At 43.1% G+C, this 18,747-nt stretch overlaps 1 protein-coding gene across 3 annotated transcripts in view; it reads left to right on the top strand.

The window, feature by feature from the left end:
- Positions 1–18,747, top strand: part of ZC3H7A (zinc finger CCCH-type containing 7A) — a 33,746-nt gene extending 14,999 nt beyond the window's left edge. For 2 of the 3 annotated variants that reach the window (XM_027610782.2, XM_027610783.2), the window contains exons 8-23: positions 510–543; positions 1,031–1,314; positions 3,138–3,342; positions 4,435–4,499; positions 5,061–5,247; positions 6,226–6,387; positions 7,250–7,446; positions 7,726–7,826; positions 8,268–8,449; positions 9,102–9,178; positions 10,033–10,166; positions 10,576–10,681; positions 13,193–13,301; positions 15,015–15,148; positions 16,841–17,004; positions 17,832–18,504. In XM_027610782.2, the coding sequence (XP_027466583.1) occupies positions 510–543; positions 1,031–1,314; positions 3,138–3,342; positions 4,435–4,499; positions 5,061–5,247; positions 6,226–6,387; positions 7,250–7,446; positions 7,726–7,826; positions 8,268–8,449; positions 9,102–9,178; positions 10,033–10,166; positions 10,576–10,681; positions 13,193–13,301; positions 15,015–15,148; positions 16,841–17,004; positions 17,832–18,021 (2,331 nt within the window). In that variant the 3' untranslated portion in view covers positions 18,022–18,504. Of the gene's footprint in view, positions 1–509; positions 544–1,030; positions 1,315–3,137; positions 3,343–4,434; positions 4,500–5,060; positions 5,248–6,225; positions 6,388–7,249; positions 7,447–7,725; positions 7,827–8,267; positions 8,450–9,101; positions 9,179–10,032; positions 10,167–10,575; positions 10,682–13,192; positions 13,302–15,014; positions 15,149–16,840; positions 17,005–17,831 lie in introns of all 3 variants that reach the window. The other variant, XM_027610781.2, reaches the window with a different exon arrangement.

Below are 18,747 nucleotides of genomic sequence, written 5' to 3'. Positions count from 1 at the left end.
GGCCAGAGCTTCCTGTCCTATAAAAAGAAACAAACAACTCAAGTAATATCTTTTACCCAGCATTTCCTGAAGTCCATTGGAGCATTTTCCAGGATGTTCGTAGATGTTAGGTTTTATTAGAAAAAGTGGCTCAGGGCCACATACTGATTTTGGGAGTCATTGGGTTAAACACAATTAACGAGTTGTTTTTTAAAGGTAAGTCTTGGAGCTGTTAGGATGCCATTGTGAGTTGGGGAGTGAGTAGCAGCTAGACTAGTCCCTCTGGAACGGGGATGCTCCTGAGTATCCGTTGAGAAATAGTGTCCACAAGAAGCCAGTGGTGGTGCTGATTGACTAGCCCTGCTTAGCCACGTGGCACCGAATATTCCGTTTGTTTCTTGGGTCTTAACTGGAAGGAAGTCAGCTTTCTGTGAGAACTTGGCATTGCTCTCTTAGAGTGAGATATGACAGATGGCTTGTAGCGTAGAATCCTGACAATACTATGATCCGTTATTTGGTTTAATTTCTAGGCTTTGAACTGTTCTGTGGAAGATATCGAGCCAGGTATGTTTTCACCTGTCCTCTTCATCTAGAAAGTACCAGCTTTAGATATTGTATGTCTCGTAGTGTCGTCAGATAAGATTACCGTGTGATTGTTAGTATTAAAGCAAGAATAATTTCGAAAACTACCTTTGTGCTTCTGGATGTGCCCGCAAGGGATTGATAATACTGGATGTCGGTAGGTGGTCATTGAATACCTCCTGTGGCCCAGCCAGCATCTCACAGCTCTGGCCAGAAAGGGGCCCAGGCACTGTGAGAAAGATGGATACGTTTTCACAAGTGAATACGTCTATTCCTGGGTAAAACAAATGACTTTTAAAATTATTTTTACCCTTTCATTTGAATTGCTTTTACTATTGTCTTTCCATTTATTTTTATAATCGCTTCCCTATTTTCACCTAGCTCTTCATTTTCTCTGTTACTGGCTCTTCATGCTTGTCTTCTGTGAGTACACTGAGGATGAGTGAGTACGTTTCTATCCGTGTTACAGATTTATTAACTCCGAGGCAGGAAGCCGTTCCCGTTGTCTCTGTGCCTACATCCAGCTTCTCTCACCAAGTTGGAAGTGAGCTGGTCTCCGGTCCCATTATGCCCTTAACTTCTATTTTGCCACTGCAAGTGGAAGAGAGCTCTCTGCCATCAACAGTGTTGGCAAATGGAGGGAAGACCCCCTTCACTATGCCGGAAGCATTTTTGGATGATGGAGATATGGTCCTTGGAGATGAAATAGATGACCTTCTTGATTCGGCCCCTGAAGCCAATGAAACTGTTATGGTAAATTTCAGCGTTACTCCTCTCTTTTGAAGCCAGGCTTAATTTTTATTTGTCTCTTATTATTTTTATAGAGAGAGCGTGAGCTGGGTTGGGTGGGGGAAGGGCAGAGGGAGAGGGAGAGAGACTCAAGCAGGCTCCATGCTCAGCGCCAATGCAGGGCTCAGTCCCGCAACCCTGAGATCGTGACCTGAGCCAAAATCAGGAGTTGGATGCTTAACCAACTGAGCCACCCAGGTGCCCCAGGTTTAATTAAAAAAAAAAAAAAATTGCCATGTAACTGTATTTTCAGCATTACTTACAGGTAATGCTGAGGCTAAACTTTAGGTCTCTTACCGTAAAAATTACTTTTGTCCTTCTCTGGTGGTACCAGGCTCAAGTGGTTATTTTTTAAATAAAAAAGGAATGCTGATCTAGTAATGACCCAGTTTTCCTCAACACCTGTTGGAATCACATAGCATGGAAAGGGTGTGTTAAAAATTCTGAAAAAGAGGGGCACCTAGGTGACTCAGTTAAGCAACTGCCTTCAGCTCAGGGTCATGATCTCTGGGTCCTGGGATGGAGCCTTGGTCGCTTGTGCGCACATGCTCTCTTTCTCTTGCTCTCTCAAATAGATAAATAAATAAACAAAATCCTTAAAAAATAAATACAATTCTGAAAAAGAATAGGCATTTGATATTTAAAGAAAAACACGTCTTTTGGATTAAGAGCTTAAGGGATAATGCCTCAGGGTAACTGTAAAGCCAAGGTCAGGCTAGATCTGGACTGAGGCTTGTTTTTGTATGGCCTGCAACATAAGAATGGGGGTCTTAGATTTTTAAATGGTTGGAAGAAAAAAAAAAGGAGAACAGTATCTTTTGACACATGAAAGTGATATGAAATTCATATTTCAGGTTCATCAGTAAAGTTTTGTTGGAACACAGGCACGACCACCCCCTTATGTATTGTCTGTGGGCTGCCTTTTTATTGCAGCAACACGGTCCAATAGTTGAAACAGAGACTGTGGTTGGCAAAGCCTGAAATATTTACGATCTAGCCCTTCGCAGAAAAGGTTTACTGACGCTGCCATAAAGTATCTTGAAATAGTGGCAGCAGCAATAATATGAGGAGGAGGAAGAGGGGGAGCAATTCAGAGCTGGTTTCGGTGTGGCTGAAAGAGAGGGAGGAGGTACAGTGTAAAAGGCAGGCACCCCGGGGTTCGAATCTTCCCACCTCTGTGGTCTTTGGCAACTTACTTCACCCCCAGTTTCCTGGTCTGTACAGTGGCCCTCATGGTAGGAAGTATCTTGGAAAGGTTAACAAATAGATAGTATGTAACTTTCCTCAGTACTTAACAAAGCCTGGGAGCTCTCAGTAAATTGTCACAGTGAGCGGGGAGGAGAGAGGCAGCCTTCCATTTGTCCTTGTGAGGTTGTACATTTCACATCCCCAAGAAGGATGGTCCAGGGTGTCTGGCTTCTGCAACTCCCTTCCCTTGAGCACCTTCCTTCTCCCCCAGCCCCCACACTACTCCTCTGGAATAGAGCCAGTTCTTATGAGTCTCAGGGTAGGGTGAAGGGAAGGAATCAGAGGGAAATGAAACGTGAATGTAACATTTGGCTTGAAACAGTACTGGCCTTCAGACCTTGATCCTTTTTGAAAAGTGGGCTTGCCGAGAACTAAGCTCTGTAGCCTAGATTATTCTATGGAGGCTTGATTTTGATTTCAACTTTGTTACTTAATTACCCAGCGTCAGAGTTTGTGCCTATATGCTGATGTTCAAAGCAGTTCGGCCTACTTGTAACTGAGTTTCCTGGATTTTAATAGAATCTTTTTTTCTTTTCTAGCCATCAGCGTTAGTCAGAGGAGCCCTCCCGGCTGCCAGTGTCCCCCCCAGCATACCCTTCTCAGCATCTCTGTTGGGCACCTTGCCGATTGGTGCAAGGTATGCTCCTCCACCATCCTTCTCCGAGCTGTATCCGCCTTTGACTTCATCTTTAGAAGATTTCTGCTCTTCTTTAAATTCATTTTCAATGAGTGATTCCAAGCGAGGTAAGAATCGAGCCATTTATGTAAATAATCCCAGTTAATCTTTTAAAAAAAGATCCTCTGTGTTTGGCAATTATTTAACTCTAGGGAGTTGGTACTTGGATTATTTTCAGGGTAGCTGAAAATATACAAACTCAGTCTTCAGTTTTAATTTGCCTGGACTGAGCTGTGTGCCATTCCGGAGCTCAGGAAGCATAGGAATATGTAGGGATGTACGGGGCACTCGTTTCGGTTTGTTTTCTTAAACAAGATACTTTGTTAAGCTGGGTGTCTGTTGTTTTGAGGGGCAAAATGACTTTAATGTTTTCTCCAAGAAAGGAGTACCCCAGCTGAGAGAATCTTAAAGACAGGCTATCCTTTTAAATTCTGAACGAGGTAGATACTTAGTTACGACTAATGTCGGGTCAGAATTGTTCAGAATTAGACTTACAGAATTTACAGAGTTTTCTGTTTCAGGCTCCCTCCCTGGAGGTCAGTGCACTGCCTGGTGCCTTAGTTTTTACAAGGGGTTGCTGAGTTTTTGGTCTGACTCCTGTTTTCGTAATTCCAGGTCTAATATATACTTTAAACAATAATGCTAACAATCTTCAGATTTTTTCTAAGGCATTGTTACATGGTTAAAGGGAGAAAAATCAAAACGATTGCTTTCAAGAGATTGACACCTGAAAAACCTAAAATTAGTGTGAAACAGAAGGGCAGAGAGCATATTAATCGAGTGGTAGACTGAGATAGAGAAAGTCATCGTGCCTTACTAATTTCCTTCATGTTGTGACGAGTTCCGGCTTCGTAGTTTGAAAAGGAGAGGCTCTGTTCCCATTTGGCGTATGAATTATTTTCTTAGTCCTTTTAACTGGTCCTGCTCCGTAGGCCCTGCTTTAGCTCACGTCTCCGAGAACAGCTCTTTATATAAGTGTGTTGGAGGGTTGTGTGTGCCCTTGGTCTCCAGAGGGAAGTCCACTGCCCAGTCTGGGTGTCACGAGTGAGGATGGGGAGTAGCGCGGGGAAGCCGTAGTCAGCCCCTGAGCCCTGATGCCCTGATGTTCTTGTTGCATGATTAGAATGAGAAGGTCTGTTGAAGTGTTTTTATTATTTTAGATCTGCCCACCTCCACTTCTAGAGAGGGAACAGCGCTTAGCAGCAGTAATTCTTCCCTTTTACTTGTAAGTGTCACTTCCTCTTTTGTAAATGCGTCGTCGCTTAAACGTGAACGGAGGCCTTTTGCTTAAGTAACTGACTGACTTGAATGGCCGTGCTGGTCTCCCTTACATTTTGCGTGTGCTGGGGGAAAGAGCGGTAAAATAAGACTCTCCTGGAGCATCCGGTCATAAATGCTCTGTGTGTGAGACTGGGTCTGTCGCAGACCGTGGAGGAGGCTTTAGTGCAGCAGAAACCAAACAGGGAAGCTGAGATCAGGGCGGATAAAATGCGTGTGCTGTGCTGTCGAAGCAGAACAGTTACCTGTTACTTTTAACAACTTTGCACGGAGGATCAAAGACAGCGGGGGAGGGGCCTAGAGACCCAAAGAGAGGAAAACAGAAAGAAACCGTTTTTTTTTTTTTTTTTTAAATAGAAGCGCAGCAAGGACAGACTAGTACGGATTTCAGCAGATGAAGAATGTCGTATTTTCACAAATTTGTTTCCATCTTTAGTGATAGTGCAATATTTGTTGGCTGTTTTTTTTTCCTGTTTTTTGTTTTTTTTTTTTCTTATTCTTCTTGCAGATGAATGGCCCAGGCACCTTGTTTGCTTCTGAGAGTTTCCTGGGAATTTCAAGCCACCCCAGAAATGACTTTGGAAACTTTTTTGGAAGTGCACTTACTAAACCACCTTCATCAGTGACCCCAAGACATCCCCTCGAAGGAACCCATGAACTGAGACAAGCTTGTCAGATCTGTTTTGTAAAATCAGGTCAGGACCAAACAAAGGAGCTGACGATATTAATAAGCTAGCCCATCTGAGAGTTCTTAGGAATTCGTCAGTAGGCGTGGAAAACACCAGCTACTGTGATTCTCCCAGCCCTATTTGAGTTCTTGCTTAGCAAGCAGCAATTATTGACTTGGGCCCCTTGGAGTCTAATAGGATAAGTCTGCTCTTATTTGATATGATTTCATTTATAGAATTATATGGAATGGAACATCTACCTGATTTTGAGATCTTATTGAAATTTTTATGAAATTCTTTATATTCTACATACATGTTTAAGAATGTGATCATTTTTTTAAAGATTTTATTTGAGAGAGAAAGAGAGAGAATGAGTGGGGGCGGGGGGGGGGAGGGGAGGCAGAGGGAGACTCACGCTGCCTGCTGAGCAGGGAGCACAATGACCTGGGGCTTGATCCCAGGACCCTGAGATCATGACCTGAGCTTGAAGGCAGACGCTTTACCTACTGAGCCAGCCAGGGCCCCCAAGAATGTGATCATTTTCAAATAAAGCAAGAACGAGAAAAAAAGCGTTCTAAGACCAATATTTGATGTAATGTTTATAAAATTGAAGTCTATTCTGTTGGTTTGTTTCATGTCTTTACCCCTAAGTCAGGTGATAGAAACACAGTTTGTCTTAAACTGGATCCAAATTCATTTTCTTTCTTAGTTGCGTATTTAATGGTGTTCTTTACCTTTAGAAGCCATAAGAATTCCTGTCCTCGTAGTTAAGTAAGGGTATGTTTTGAGGCCACTGGTGTCTAATAAAACTTTTGTGTTCTCTGACAGATAGCATATAAGAGGCACAAATCAGTAGCTTATTTACATTTGGGAGTTATAAAAATAGGATTTTTGTGGGAATGTAATAATCAGTATCCATCTGCTCACATCTGCTTGTAAATGTGCCTGTGAAATGAAACGTTACTTTTTGTGCCTTCGAGCAATCCTTTTTCACATCTTTTCCAGGCCCGAAGTTAATGGATTTCACTTATCATGCTAATATGGATCATAAATGTAAGAAGGATATTTTAATTGGTAGAATAAAGAATGTTGATGATAAATCATGGAAAAAAATACGTCCAAGACCAACAAAAACAAATTATGAAGGACCGTATTATATATGTAAAGGTATGTACTGTAATTACTTAATTGGCATGCATGACATAAGTGATAAATGATTTGCTACATTTATTCTAATGGTTCCCCTATTACTGTTACTAAAAGTGTGTAGGTAGAGTTTATTGTAGCAAGTTCCTTGGGTTGAGACATTTGTATTTTTTTATTATTATTTATTATTTTTACCTTTGTTTTTAACTTCTTTTTTTAATATTTGAGCGAGCAGGTGTGAGCAGGGGTGGGGGGCTGTGGGGGGGGGGGGGAGAGAGAGAGAGAATCTCAAGTAGACTCTCGCTGAGCGTAAATCCCAATACAGGGCTCAATCCCATGACCCTGAGCCAAAATCGATAGTCAGCTGTTTAACCATCTGAGCCACCCAGGCACCCCTGTCTTTAACTTCTTACACAGTGTCTGTTTTCTTGATGTTTATCGAAACAGGCTTTGACCAGGTTTCAAACGGAAAACTGTCTCACACTTGAAGTTCCCGGACTTAGTCTAAACAGAGTCAGAACACTGAACTAAGGCTTTGAGAAGGTTGCTCTTTGAGGTTGCTTTTGAGAGAACTTTGTGGATTCATTTTTGTCAGATTGCTTCATCTGAATGCGCTTTGAATGTCCTTAAATGATTTTTTAAGCTTAGACGGAGTACATGAGAGAATCAAAGTCTTTTCCCTGTCAGAAATAGAAATAATTCAGGCTCGTGTGCCATTGTTTTAGAGCCAGTACCATCCCTGCGCAGTAAGTTGCGTGTCCTTGCTTGAAGCTATCCGTGAGTTCGAGAAACTCAGATGGTGCCCTAAACATGTTTAATATTGACTGGCTTTGAAAAAACAGTGGCCGTGTTTTCACCGTCTTTTAATTGTCTGTCTTTCTAGATGTTGCTGCTGAGGAGGAATGTAGATACTCAGGCCATTGCACATTTGCTTATTGCCAAGAAGAGATAGACATCTGGACGCTGGAGCGGAAAGGGGCGTTCAGCAGAGAGGCTTTCTTTGGTGGCAATGGAAAGATCAACCTCACCGTATTCAAACTTCTCCAAGAGCATCTTGGAGAATTCATATTCCTTTGTGAGGTACTGTCTCTGAGCCTTATTTTCTGCTGTAGAATCGGTGAGAGTTTCTGACTTGCAAGCCCAGAAGTAGAAAATACTGAGCACTGGTCCGGCCATAATGGGGAGCATTCACTCAGCCAACGGTAGTTACTACTAGGATCCAAAAGAATACAAAAACCTTATTTTAAATATTAATCAGTAGAAGTATGTAATGTATAAGCATGTGCATAATAAGTATGGTACAAAAGTTCTATTTTGTTTTATGTTGTTGTGGTAATTCTTCTTCTCTGTCTGTTCCAGAAATGTTTTGATCATAAGCCTAGAATGATAAGTAAAAGAAATAAAGATAATTCTACTTCTTGTTCTCACCCGGTTACAAAGCATGAGTTTGAAGACAATAAGTATGTTGGTAGTTTCTAATTTTTATAGTGACACAATAGATTCTGTTTTTAGATCCAAATAAAACCAGAGTAGTATCTCCCCAGGCATCTTAGCCCTGTTCTTCTGTTGTCGCTGTTTTGAAAGATGATGACTATTTAAAAATGTCTATTAGTATATTTTGCTGGGAATTTTTAAATGAATTATTGATGTTTTCTACAGAAAAGCATTATTGATTTGTGGCTTCTTATGACATGGATTTAAATATTTTATGGCTTAATGTGTAGTCATCTTCCCCCTCCATTAATTCAACAATTGCCTAAAGTGATTTATTTTTTCTGATAAAGATTTTAAAGATGTATTTTCAGTCTAGAGCTTGACCTGATGTATGTATATATTTGTATTTGTTTTCTTTTGAACAGGCTTTGGCAGAACAATAATACATCACTCTGTTTGTTTCTTAGGTGCCTTGTCCACATTTTGCGAGAGACAACAGTAAAATACTCCAAAATACGTTCTTTTCATGGTCAGTGTCAGCTTGATTTATGTCGACATGAGGTTCGATATGGCTGTTTAAGGGAAGATGAGTGCTTTTATGCGCATAGTCTTGTAGAACTTAAAGTCTGGATATTACAAAATGAAACAGGTAGGTTTGTGCATGATGAAGAAATGTCTCCTCACAAACCAAGAAACAGGCTCTTCACTCTAGAGACCATACTGATGGTCACCAGGGGGCAGGTGGGGGGGGGCACATGAAATGGGTGATGGGGATGAAGAGCATGCTTATCATGATAAGCACAGGGTGATGGAAGTGCTTAATCACTATATTGCACACCTGAAAATAACAGAACACTGTACGTAAACTCTACTGGAATTAAAAAACTTAAGTGGAAAAAAAAAAGGTCTCCTCAAAAGCAATCAGGGTTTGGCAGAGAGCAGTATCAGAGACTTTTCTCTGTCATCGTGATATGGCAACATAACTATTGATTTTATCCTTAGCTTTAAGCTGTCACTGTTCATTTTTAGAGTGGCTTATTTTGAGTATAGCCTCATGTAGTGACTTGCTGGTACGAGTTCATGCATGTAGTGTGCTTTTGTGAGGAAGAGAGATTCCTCCGACCGCACCAAGAGCTATATTTGTAAATATCCATTGTGAAAAAGAGTGATGTGACATCCATTCATCTTTGGTGGCAGATTATGCTACATGGGGGATAATGAGGGAATCGAGTCTGTGATTGGATGGGTGGACTGTTCATGCAAAGAGGGAGAACCTAAAGGAAGGCTTGTACATTTCCCAGGTATCTCACATGATGCTATCGCTCAAGAATCTAAACGATATTGGCAAAATTTGGAAGCGAACGTACCTGGAGCTCAGGTATTTTCTCTTGTGTACTTTCTGCATTTGGTGTCCTTTCTGGAGCGACTGCGTGGATGCCACTTGTTGGCAGGTGCAGTTTATACTTTTTTAAAAAAAGAAGATTTTATTTATTCATTTGAGAGAGAGCACGAGTTGGGGGGAGGTACAGAGAGAGAGCAAGAGAGAGCAAGAGAAGCAGGCTCCCCGCTGGAGCAGGGAGCCTGATGTGGGGCTCGATCCCAGGACCCTGGGACCATGACCCGAGCCAAAGGCAGATGATTAACTGACTAAGCCACCCAGGTGCCCCAGATGCAGTTTATACTTCTAGTCCACTTACATTCTTACTGTTCACTGACTTATTCTTAATGTGAAAAAAATCCCAAATTTTAGTTGATCATAATAATAAAAAAAAAAAGTAGGCATCCCATAATACCTGCCAAGGCTGTAGGATACAGTTCTCTTACTCAGTTTAATTGGCAAAACAGTTGGGTTCTTGGGCTGTGGGGATCCTCGGAGTGCGGGAGGTAGACTGTGTCTGTGGGCCTGCTTCCCACCTGGCAGGACTGCTCTATCCACTACCTCCCCGCCCACAGAATCCTGGTTATCACCCTCCAGAGCTGGCTTTCATAAGTTGAGGTTTGGTGTCTGTAATCTGCACCTATCATATTCTCTTGCATTGGGTGGAGAATTGGAGATTTAGTTATCTACTCAGTGTCTCCGATAGTGTATATAATGGTCAACTCATCAAACCAGACAGTATCAGAAATTGTATGTATGCTATTATGAGAAAAGAAATACCTGGCAATTCAGTATTTTGTTCTCAAAAAACTGGTGTTCTCTTAAAAGTAAAACTTATGTTTTAATTGTTTCAGGTACTTGGCAATCAAATAATGCCCGGATCTCTTAATATGAAGATAAAATTTGTGTGTGCTCAGTGTCTGAGAAATGGCCAAGTCATTGAACCAGACAAAAACAGAAAATATTGTAGTGCAAAAGCAAGGCACTCGTAAGTAGTGTGTGAGTGTGTGCAAACAATGCCTATTTCATAATTCTGTTACATGGGTATAAAATCATACATAGAAGAAAAAACGACTGATTTTGAAGAGAGCAGAGCAAAGTAGATAACGTAGGAGTAATTGCAAAGTGAAAGGGAAGAGATTTTTACGATTTCATAGATAAGAATTCAACAGAATTTGGTAGTTTCTTCTCTGAATTTGATCAGTTCTTTGTTCAGGATTCCTAGGGAACGTCTGTTAAAATAATAGGAAATGCAATGACAGAATCATAAGGCATTTCTTTTAGAAGGGTTGAGAAAAAAATCTCTGGTCCTTCAGGTACGGACATTGTACCTGTCCCTTTATATTATGCCTTGTGCCAGTGTGTCTCTGTTTTTTTCTGAACTCCATGTTTCTTAGGTGGACCAGAGATCGGCGTGCGATGAGAGTGATGTCCATCGAACGTAAGAAGTGGATGAACATCCGTCCTCTCCCCACAAAGAAACAAATGCCTTTACAGTTTGATGTACATACGTAACTTTTAAGCCACTTTTTTTTTTTATTAGGCATTTCAAATCATTAGAAAGTAGTAGTGATTCAGATTGGAACTTCAGTGCTCGTCGTAATACCAGAATTTTTAAATGGTCCTCTTGTTTTCCTTCCCCTTTTGTATGTGTGGTTCTGTGACAGTTTTCAGATTGACTGGGATTGGATGAGTTACTCGCAGAAAGGAAATAGACGGTGGACTCAAGAAATAGTTATGGGCATGACCTACCTTATTTTTCAGATGAATTACTTTGGGAGTGAGTAGGAGAGGATTTCATTTAAACTTGATTCCTAGGCTTTGCTATCCAACTCAAGGCCTTTTGTTACTATGAACGCTACTGATAAGTTTCTTTGACTTAAGCAATAGATATTAGCTAAAAGATACCCCACTTTATAGGATTTTCTAAAAGTAACCCAAAGGAAAAGTGGTCAGTGTTCGAGGCACATGTTCTTCAAAAAACCCTTAGAAGGTACCAGACCAACTGAAAGGGTCGTATTTCATTCATGAGGTGGCACGTTTCTGCTCCATACCCTCTGCTGCGTTCCGTGGTCTTGAAGGTAACTGTCCAAGCAAACCCCTTGAGCCGGCTCTGGACTTGACTCTTCAAGGGAGAGAGTCTGGAGTGAGTCTGGAGGGATGTCATTGTGTGAGTTAAACAGAGACACTTGGAGCATTGACAGGCAGTAAACTTTCTGCCCCAACGGTGGACAGAAGGAGAGAACTGTTTGCCCACAGAAGCAGAGCAGGTGGATTGCAGAGTCCCCTTGGAAATGATGCCCCCTCTCTGACTTGCCCAAGAGAGTTGAGGAAGAGGCAGGTTAATTTCCCGTCGCCCAGGGTACCTTGCATTTTGTAAACATACACAGGTTACGAGGTCAGTCTCTGAAGGAGGCGGTATGTTTGTGTTTCATCCACAGTGGTTTTAGACTTGGGGATCTGAGTGATTGAATTGGTGGGCCTTGTAGGAGGGGAAGAAGGTTTGTTGGAACCGTGGATATCTTAGGCTTTAAAAGAGGAGATTACGGGTGTACTCCTCATTCTTTGTTAAAACAAAGGTGACTGAGAACGATTCTAGTTCAGCTGCTGGGACTACTGATTATTCTTTAATCTCGGACGTGCTGTATTGCCGTGCAATGCACCAGTAGCTCATTTCCTCTTTTTTTTCTACCATACTAGGTATTGCTAAGGGATCCTTTTTCTAAAAGAAGAAATAATACTCTGTGTGTGTATGTGTGTAGACAGTATGGTGAGGTGGAAGGAGAATGGGCTTCAGAGTCTGCCAGAAGGGCCCTGGTCAAGTTACTCAGCCTCAGTTTGCTCATCTGTAAATGGGAATAATTACGTCCTAGGGAAGATTACATGAGATGGTGTTATGTAAAAACCCAGCACAGTGGCCGGCCTTCTCCTTTATCTTCTCTTCTCCCTGCTCCTTATCATTGAACTTTGAGAGACTATGGTAAATGTTTCCCTAGTAATACCTGCCTAAGAACTTATTGGGGTTTCACTTTATGCAGAGGATTGGGGGCGGGGGGCAGGGGTGTTGACATTGGTCCAAGGAAGGAAACCTGCAGTATTCAGGACTGACTGCTTTTAGATTTTTAGCAAAAACTGATGCTAAGTATCTGATATTATGTAAACTAACATATAGGGCCAGCCTCTGTTGAAACACAAAGTAGGCTAACAATTAATTGTACTAGAATGCTCTATAAAGACAAGTATATTGATATTTGAGAATGAGCTGTCTTGGTGATGGAGGTTTTCTTAGTTCTTGATAGTTGTGGTTCTTAGAGACATCTACATTTTGCTGATCGCTGTCACCTTATTTTCCTACCAGTTTCATTGTATTTACTTAGTAAAAACACAATGCAAATAACCAGAAGAGGTAATATTTGAACGCTATGTAACTGGATGGCCTGGCTCATGTATTCATTGTCTCCAGACAATGCATATCGAACAAATGATGGCTGAGGTTAGCTACCAGAATGGGTTATAAGTAAGCTAAATGTCTGAGATTTTTCCTGACACTGTTCAGGACCTTTGGAGTAGTCCGTAGTTTCTTTACTGCCTCCCAGGAGCTGACAAGGAGGCTCCGTGGGGATTAGGCAGGGAGAGGAGTTGCTGTCAGATTGAGGGGGCCAGAGATTTGCACTGTGGAGATCGAATGCTCTGCTGTGTTAAAAGCAGGTACTCTGAATAAGGGAGTTTGTAGACATTTTCTTATAAGAAAATATTCCATATCCTAGTTCCATACTTTGTTTTTTTTCTTTTGGAGATTTTCTTTTGAAAAATTTTGAGATAAGAAAGCTTAATATCATCTCGTGTATGTTGGGCTTAGAGTCAATTTGAATTCATTCAAAGTAATCTTATGTAATAATTGTGTTACTCAGTGTTAGCACAGATAATAACGCTTATTTTGCTTAAATGTAAAAATTAGGCAGTTTTACTAACTGTACTCTTGTCTTAAAGGATATTCATTTTTTTTTTAAACAGCTATGTAATCATATTGCTTCTGGGAAAAAATGTCAGTATGTTGGGAACTGTTCCTTTGCTCATAGTCCTGAGGAGCGGGAAGTGTGGACATACATGAAGGAGAATGGGAGTAAGTTGCTCTCTTAACCTCTGGCTTGACATCCGTGAAATCTAGCCTGCTGGGAAGTTTCCTTCCTCTCTGTACATATGCCAGCTCACCTTGAACCCAGGGAGTAGTTTGCATTGTGCCATTTTGTCAGTGGAGTAGAGCCTGACATCTGATCTGTGTTTGCTTCGGTCAGAGCCAGATACAAATATATGGGAGTATTTGTATGACAGACGTGTTCCCAAAACGTGGCCTGGGAAGTTCAGTCCTTCTTGACTGAATCAGACCATCTGCTCCAGTTGTGAATAGGCACCCCTGAAAAATCAGGTTAGAATTGAAGGTTTCCTCACGGAGGCCTTCCCGGTAGAACAGCCCCAGATTCAGAGGCCTGAGGAGAGAATGTTTATCTTGGTCAAACTGCAAGTTGATCATGGGAGTCTTTGAGAGGAGCCTCAGACAGCCTTTCACTTTTGACTGGAGAGGTTTTACTGCAAGGACGGGGATCGTTGTTTAATCTCTAGGAAACTGATGGAAATTTACCAACTGCCTAAGATCTGCAATCTCTGAATTACAAGAACCAGTCAGATTGAAGCATGTCCCCTGCTGTGTTTAACTGTTGTTCACACTCGGTGACCTGTGTGGACAGGACTCCTCACTGTCTTGCTTGGAGGAGGGACATACTCTTGGGCCTTACCGAAGATGTCCTTGCATACCAGGACTGTTGCAATGATTCCTGCTCCAACTGGTGTGGATGGAGAAGGATTTCTAGGTGGCCTCTCATCTTAGTCTGATGACATATTGTTAGAAACACTTGTGCAGGCAGCAAAGCCGATTTTTGACCTTAACCTCATTACCAGATTTTTTTTTAGCGCAGTGGTTCTCAACCGGGGATGAATTTTGTCACATATACCCGCCTCCCTTCGGAACATTCGGCAATGTCCGGAGACGTTTTTGTTGTCATGACTTGGGTGGGGTGTCCTACTGGCATCTAGTGTGTAGAGTCTAGGAATGCTGTTAAACATCCTGCAATGCACAGGATAGCCCCCCACAGCAGAGAATTAGCTGGCCCAGCAGTGAGGTCGAGAAACCTGGCTTCGCACTTGATAGTCATGCCGAATGCACTTGTTCTTACTGTAGGAAGCAGCTTGTAGCCACTGCCCAGGACCTGGTCACGGTTGTGCTGTTGTAAATTGCACCCCAGCATGTGGGTCCTCGGGGACGGTGGCTCGAGTGACAGGCTCCCGTCAGGTTCAGAATCTCGGTCTAGTAGTAGTGAGTTTCTGGTCTTTCTTAGTAGACAGGAGTGTATCTGCTGCAGGCCCCCAAGCCGTGTTTAGTAGCCCATATAGTTACGGAGGTGATAGTGAGTGTTTTACTGGGGGCAACATGAAGCAGTGGGAGGTGCTTTTTTTTTTTTTTTTTTTTAAGCAATACCCTTTTAATGGTTTCTGACTTTTCAGCACCCCCAAAGGGTCTTGCAAATGCAGGGAGTTAATTCATCTTGAAAGCTAACGTTGGCACTCTCAACAGTCCGGAATTAGGTTCAGAGCCATGAGGGTTTACCTCCCCCCTTGGACAGGGCCCCTCTCCTTGCCTAATGTAATCCATCTCCGTTCTGCCATCTCACTTTCCTCTCGAAAATGTATGCCAACTGATAGAAAAGGTGTGCATGATCTTGTGTGTATTTCAATGGTGTATTTACATTTCCGCTGCTGAAAGTGATTCCTTTTTCTTTAGTACAAGATATGGAGCAGTTTTATGAACTCTGGCTAAAGAGTCAAAAAAATGAAAAAAGTGATGATGTTGCCAGTCAATCAAACAAGGAAAACGGAAAACAAATTCACATGCCAACAGATTACGCTGAAGTTACCGTGAGTCCTTCGCTTCCACCACTGATGGAGCCTTTCCTTTCTTTCTCTTTCCCTCAAGCCTGGTGCCCTCGCTGGCTGCCTGCCTGCCCTCCTCCCGTCTCTCCACCTCCCTCTGGTGGCCTTGGGCCGTTAAACTTAAGTCCCCCGATTCTAGCAGATCCTTTCCTTGATCCTTTTGCTGACTTTGGAGCCAGAGAATTTGGAGCCTAAATGCTGGGGCCTCTCCTTACGAGCCTGTGGCCCTGGGCAGGTTAATGAGCATCCCTGAGGGGGGTCGTGATGGGTAAGTGAAGTAGGGTGGGTCCCGGACACTTAGGCTGAAGCCGGGCCTCAGAAGATGCTCTGGAAACGTGGGTGCTAACACACCCCCGCCCCCCGCCCCCGCCGCATTCTCTCCTTACCTGCCAGCGTCTGGCCTCTGCCTCAGGGTTCTGTGGATACCTGAAGTCCTCTGTGGTTTTTTACTGTTTGGGTTTTCTTTTAAAAGTTTTTATAAGAGTGAGGAGGACAGTATAATGACTATCTTGAGCCCACCATGTTAACAGTTCATTGTGTTTGCTTTTGTGAAGTAAATAAAATGTTTACAGATAGAGTTGGAACCCCTTTTGTCCCCCATCCCTGGGGAGGCAAGATCCAGTGTGTATTTCAAAAATCCAGGCTATGTTTACCTATCTTTGACATATTTATTCCTAAGCTATAGTTCTGCTTGGCTTGTGTTTTTAAAGGGGACATAGGCACATGCGTTATCCCGCTCCTTGTTTCTTGTTTTGTTTTTTGGCACCTCCCCATAATTGACTCTGCTGGATCTGGGTCACGTCTGTGGCCTGGCCTTGCCCCCACGCGTGTGCCTGGGATGTGCCCTCTGAACTCCACCTCCTCTGCCAAGGCACAGCGCTGATTCCCCTGCCACCTTTCAAGTGTTCTTGTGTCCCCAAAGCAGGGTCACCTGGACCTGCTGGGTTGGGAGATTTACCTGGGCTGTTTAATCAGGTAGATCTTCATCTGTCCCCCCGATGTAGCGAGTCACAGTCTCATGGGAAGTCTCCAGGAATCTGTTCTTACCCACTTGCAAATGATGCTTTCCCAGGGCATTTGGGGAACACCGCCCAGATGCTTACAGCTTGCATCTGTGGTGGTCTTCCACCGACGAGGACACAGTTCCTTCTGTGTAGGTCTGTGCCCCGGGGAACGAGTCCTCCCAGTATCTGGGCTTCCCTGGTCCCTGGCGTGAGTCCTGGCCCATTGTAGGAGATCATTTCATGTGCCCTGAATGGCAAGGCTGCTCGTCCCTCTGCAGCTGGAGAGCTCCGGGCTTTCCCGTCCTCTCTGCTGGTCCTCACAGTGTTCATCCGTCCCAGGGTCCTCATGTGAACCTGGCCCCTTGTCCTCCCTACACACGTCCTTGTTTGCGCACCAGCCCCCATCACCTCTCAGGCAGAGACTCGCTGGACACTGCCCTCTGCTGCCTGTGCTCTGGCCCTCCTCCCAGTGCTGGGATCCTTTTCTCGGTCCAGTTTCTGACTTTGACTTTGAGCTTTACCTTCTGGCCCGCTCCCCCCGCCCCCCCCAGATGGGCTCCCCGAGAATAGAGTCTGGGTTTCTAGCCCTGGTGCCCTCCCCAAACCGTGTTTGGCCCGTTGAGGGACCCAGACAACACCCACTGACGGGACGCGTGTCTCCCGTGCACTTTAGGCGGACTTCCACTGCTGGATGTGCGGCAAGAACTGTAACAGTGAGAAGCAGTGGCAAGGCCACATCTCTTCTGAGAAGCACAAGGAGAAGGTTTTTCACACCGAGGACGACCAGTACTGCTGGCAGCACCGCTTTCCAACCGGGTATTTTAGTATTTGTGATAGGTACGTAGCTCTCGTAACCTCCTGCGTGGAGAGTGCTGAGGTCACGTGACTCGCTCAGTCATCCTGGCGGTGGGCAGAGGTTATGGGGGTGAGGAGGTCTGAGAGTGGGTGCTTGGATTGGGGCTCGAAGTGTTAGTTGCTCCTTGGATGTTTCTTCACTCTTCTGTGGTTACGTGAAAAGATTGACTAGCCTGCCCATATGGGGTTGAGATGTCTTAAGATAACCGAGGAGAGATGTATGTTTGTTCCAATTGGCCCAAACCATCTTTGAGTTGTCAGGGGTGAGTGGCTAACCACAAGGTGCCCTGCAGGGGATGTTCGTCGGTTCGGAAACTGCCTCTGAATACTGGCTGTTCCAGTGCATATATGGAACCGACTCAGGTCAGAGGGCACATCCCAGAGGTTACTATCGCCCCTTTGTTTAAGTTGCCCTAGAAGATGTTTTAGCAAAAAAACCAGATAGTTTGGAATTGCTCCTCATTTTGTCAAATCACTGTCTGTATGTAATTTCCCAGTTCAGATCCATGTGCTACTCCAAACTATTGAAGACATCTTTTACGTAGCATCACTTCTGATTTCTTTCTCCTGCATCAGGAAGGACTGCAGTCTTTCCTCCCCTCATCAATCAGTATTTCTCACCAAATACATTTAAAAGGGCTATTTTTTTTTCCATTGTAGATGTCAAGGCTATCTAATGTTCATTTTTCTAGGCTTAAGATTTTGAACTAAAAGTTTTATGCAAATCACCAAGCTAGTGAAGCACGCACTTTTTGGGTTTGTATAAATAACCTGGGGACGCTCACCACCCACGCTGACTCGCCCTGCAGGTATATGAAGGGCACCTGCACAGAAGGGAATGGCTGTAAATTTGCACATGGGAACGCCGAACTCCATGAATGGGAAGAAAGAAGGGATGCCCTAAAGATGAAGCTCAACAAAGCAAGAAAAGATCACTTAATCGCCCCAAATGATAATGACTTTGGAAAATATAGTTTTTTGTTTAAAGATTTAAACTAATATGCTGGCTTTTATGTATGTTACCTAATCAAAGCATTGACCAGAAAAATTGAAGGTGTTCTAAGGCACGTAGCAGAGGAGCTGCAGATTTTCTGCTTGTATTGGCGTCTATCGTCCCTCCTGAGCAGCAACCCACAGTAGGTAGGAAAATGCGCTGTTTAACAGGTCTGGCCATGCTCTCATGGCACCACTGGCATCAAATGGCGAAGTGACCGCTACCCTGTTGCCATCTGTTGAACAGACTTTTGGATGAAGTGTGTTGGGGAAGAGGGTAAGGTTATGTCTAAGACGACTCCTTGAGTTGGTCCTTCAGATAAGAACCATCTTGGTGAGAGAGTAGACACTTGCGCTAGGGGTCAGAAGACATGATGGATGAAATTCTTCACATGTTTTAAATGAAACAAATTTGTTTAATATAATGAAGTTTGCTACTTATCTGTACGTAGGTTGCTAAAAAGGATTTTCTTAACTCAGATTTTAAGCCAAATAACCATTTAACACTAGTACATGTTAAATGGGGTATTTTTCTGTATTTGTATGTTTCACTATAATAAGGGAACTAAGGATAATGTGCATTGAGACTATTTTGAAAAAATAATCAGTTGATTCAAATTTTATTTCTTGGTCTTTTGCTGTTTAAATGATGATTTTGAAAGATTACACTTGTACTGTTGGTATTGTGTAGTGTATGGACCAATATTGCCTGTAATAAACATTTTATATATA

This window comes from Zalophus californianus, chromosome 10 (assembly GCF_009762305.2).
Source record: "Zalophus californianus isolate mZalCal1 chromosome 10, mZalCal1.pri.v2, whole genome shotgun sequence".
Lineage (NCBI taxonomy): Eukaryota > Metazoa > Chordata > Mammalia > Carnivora > Otariidae > Zalophus > Zalophus californianus.
The sequence above is the reverse complement of the archived record's forward strand: the minus strand, read 5'-3'. Positions and strand labels throughout refer to the sequence as shown.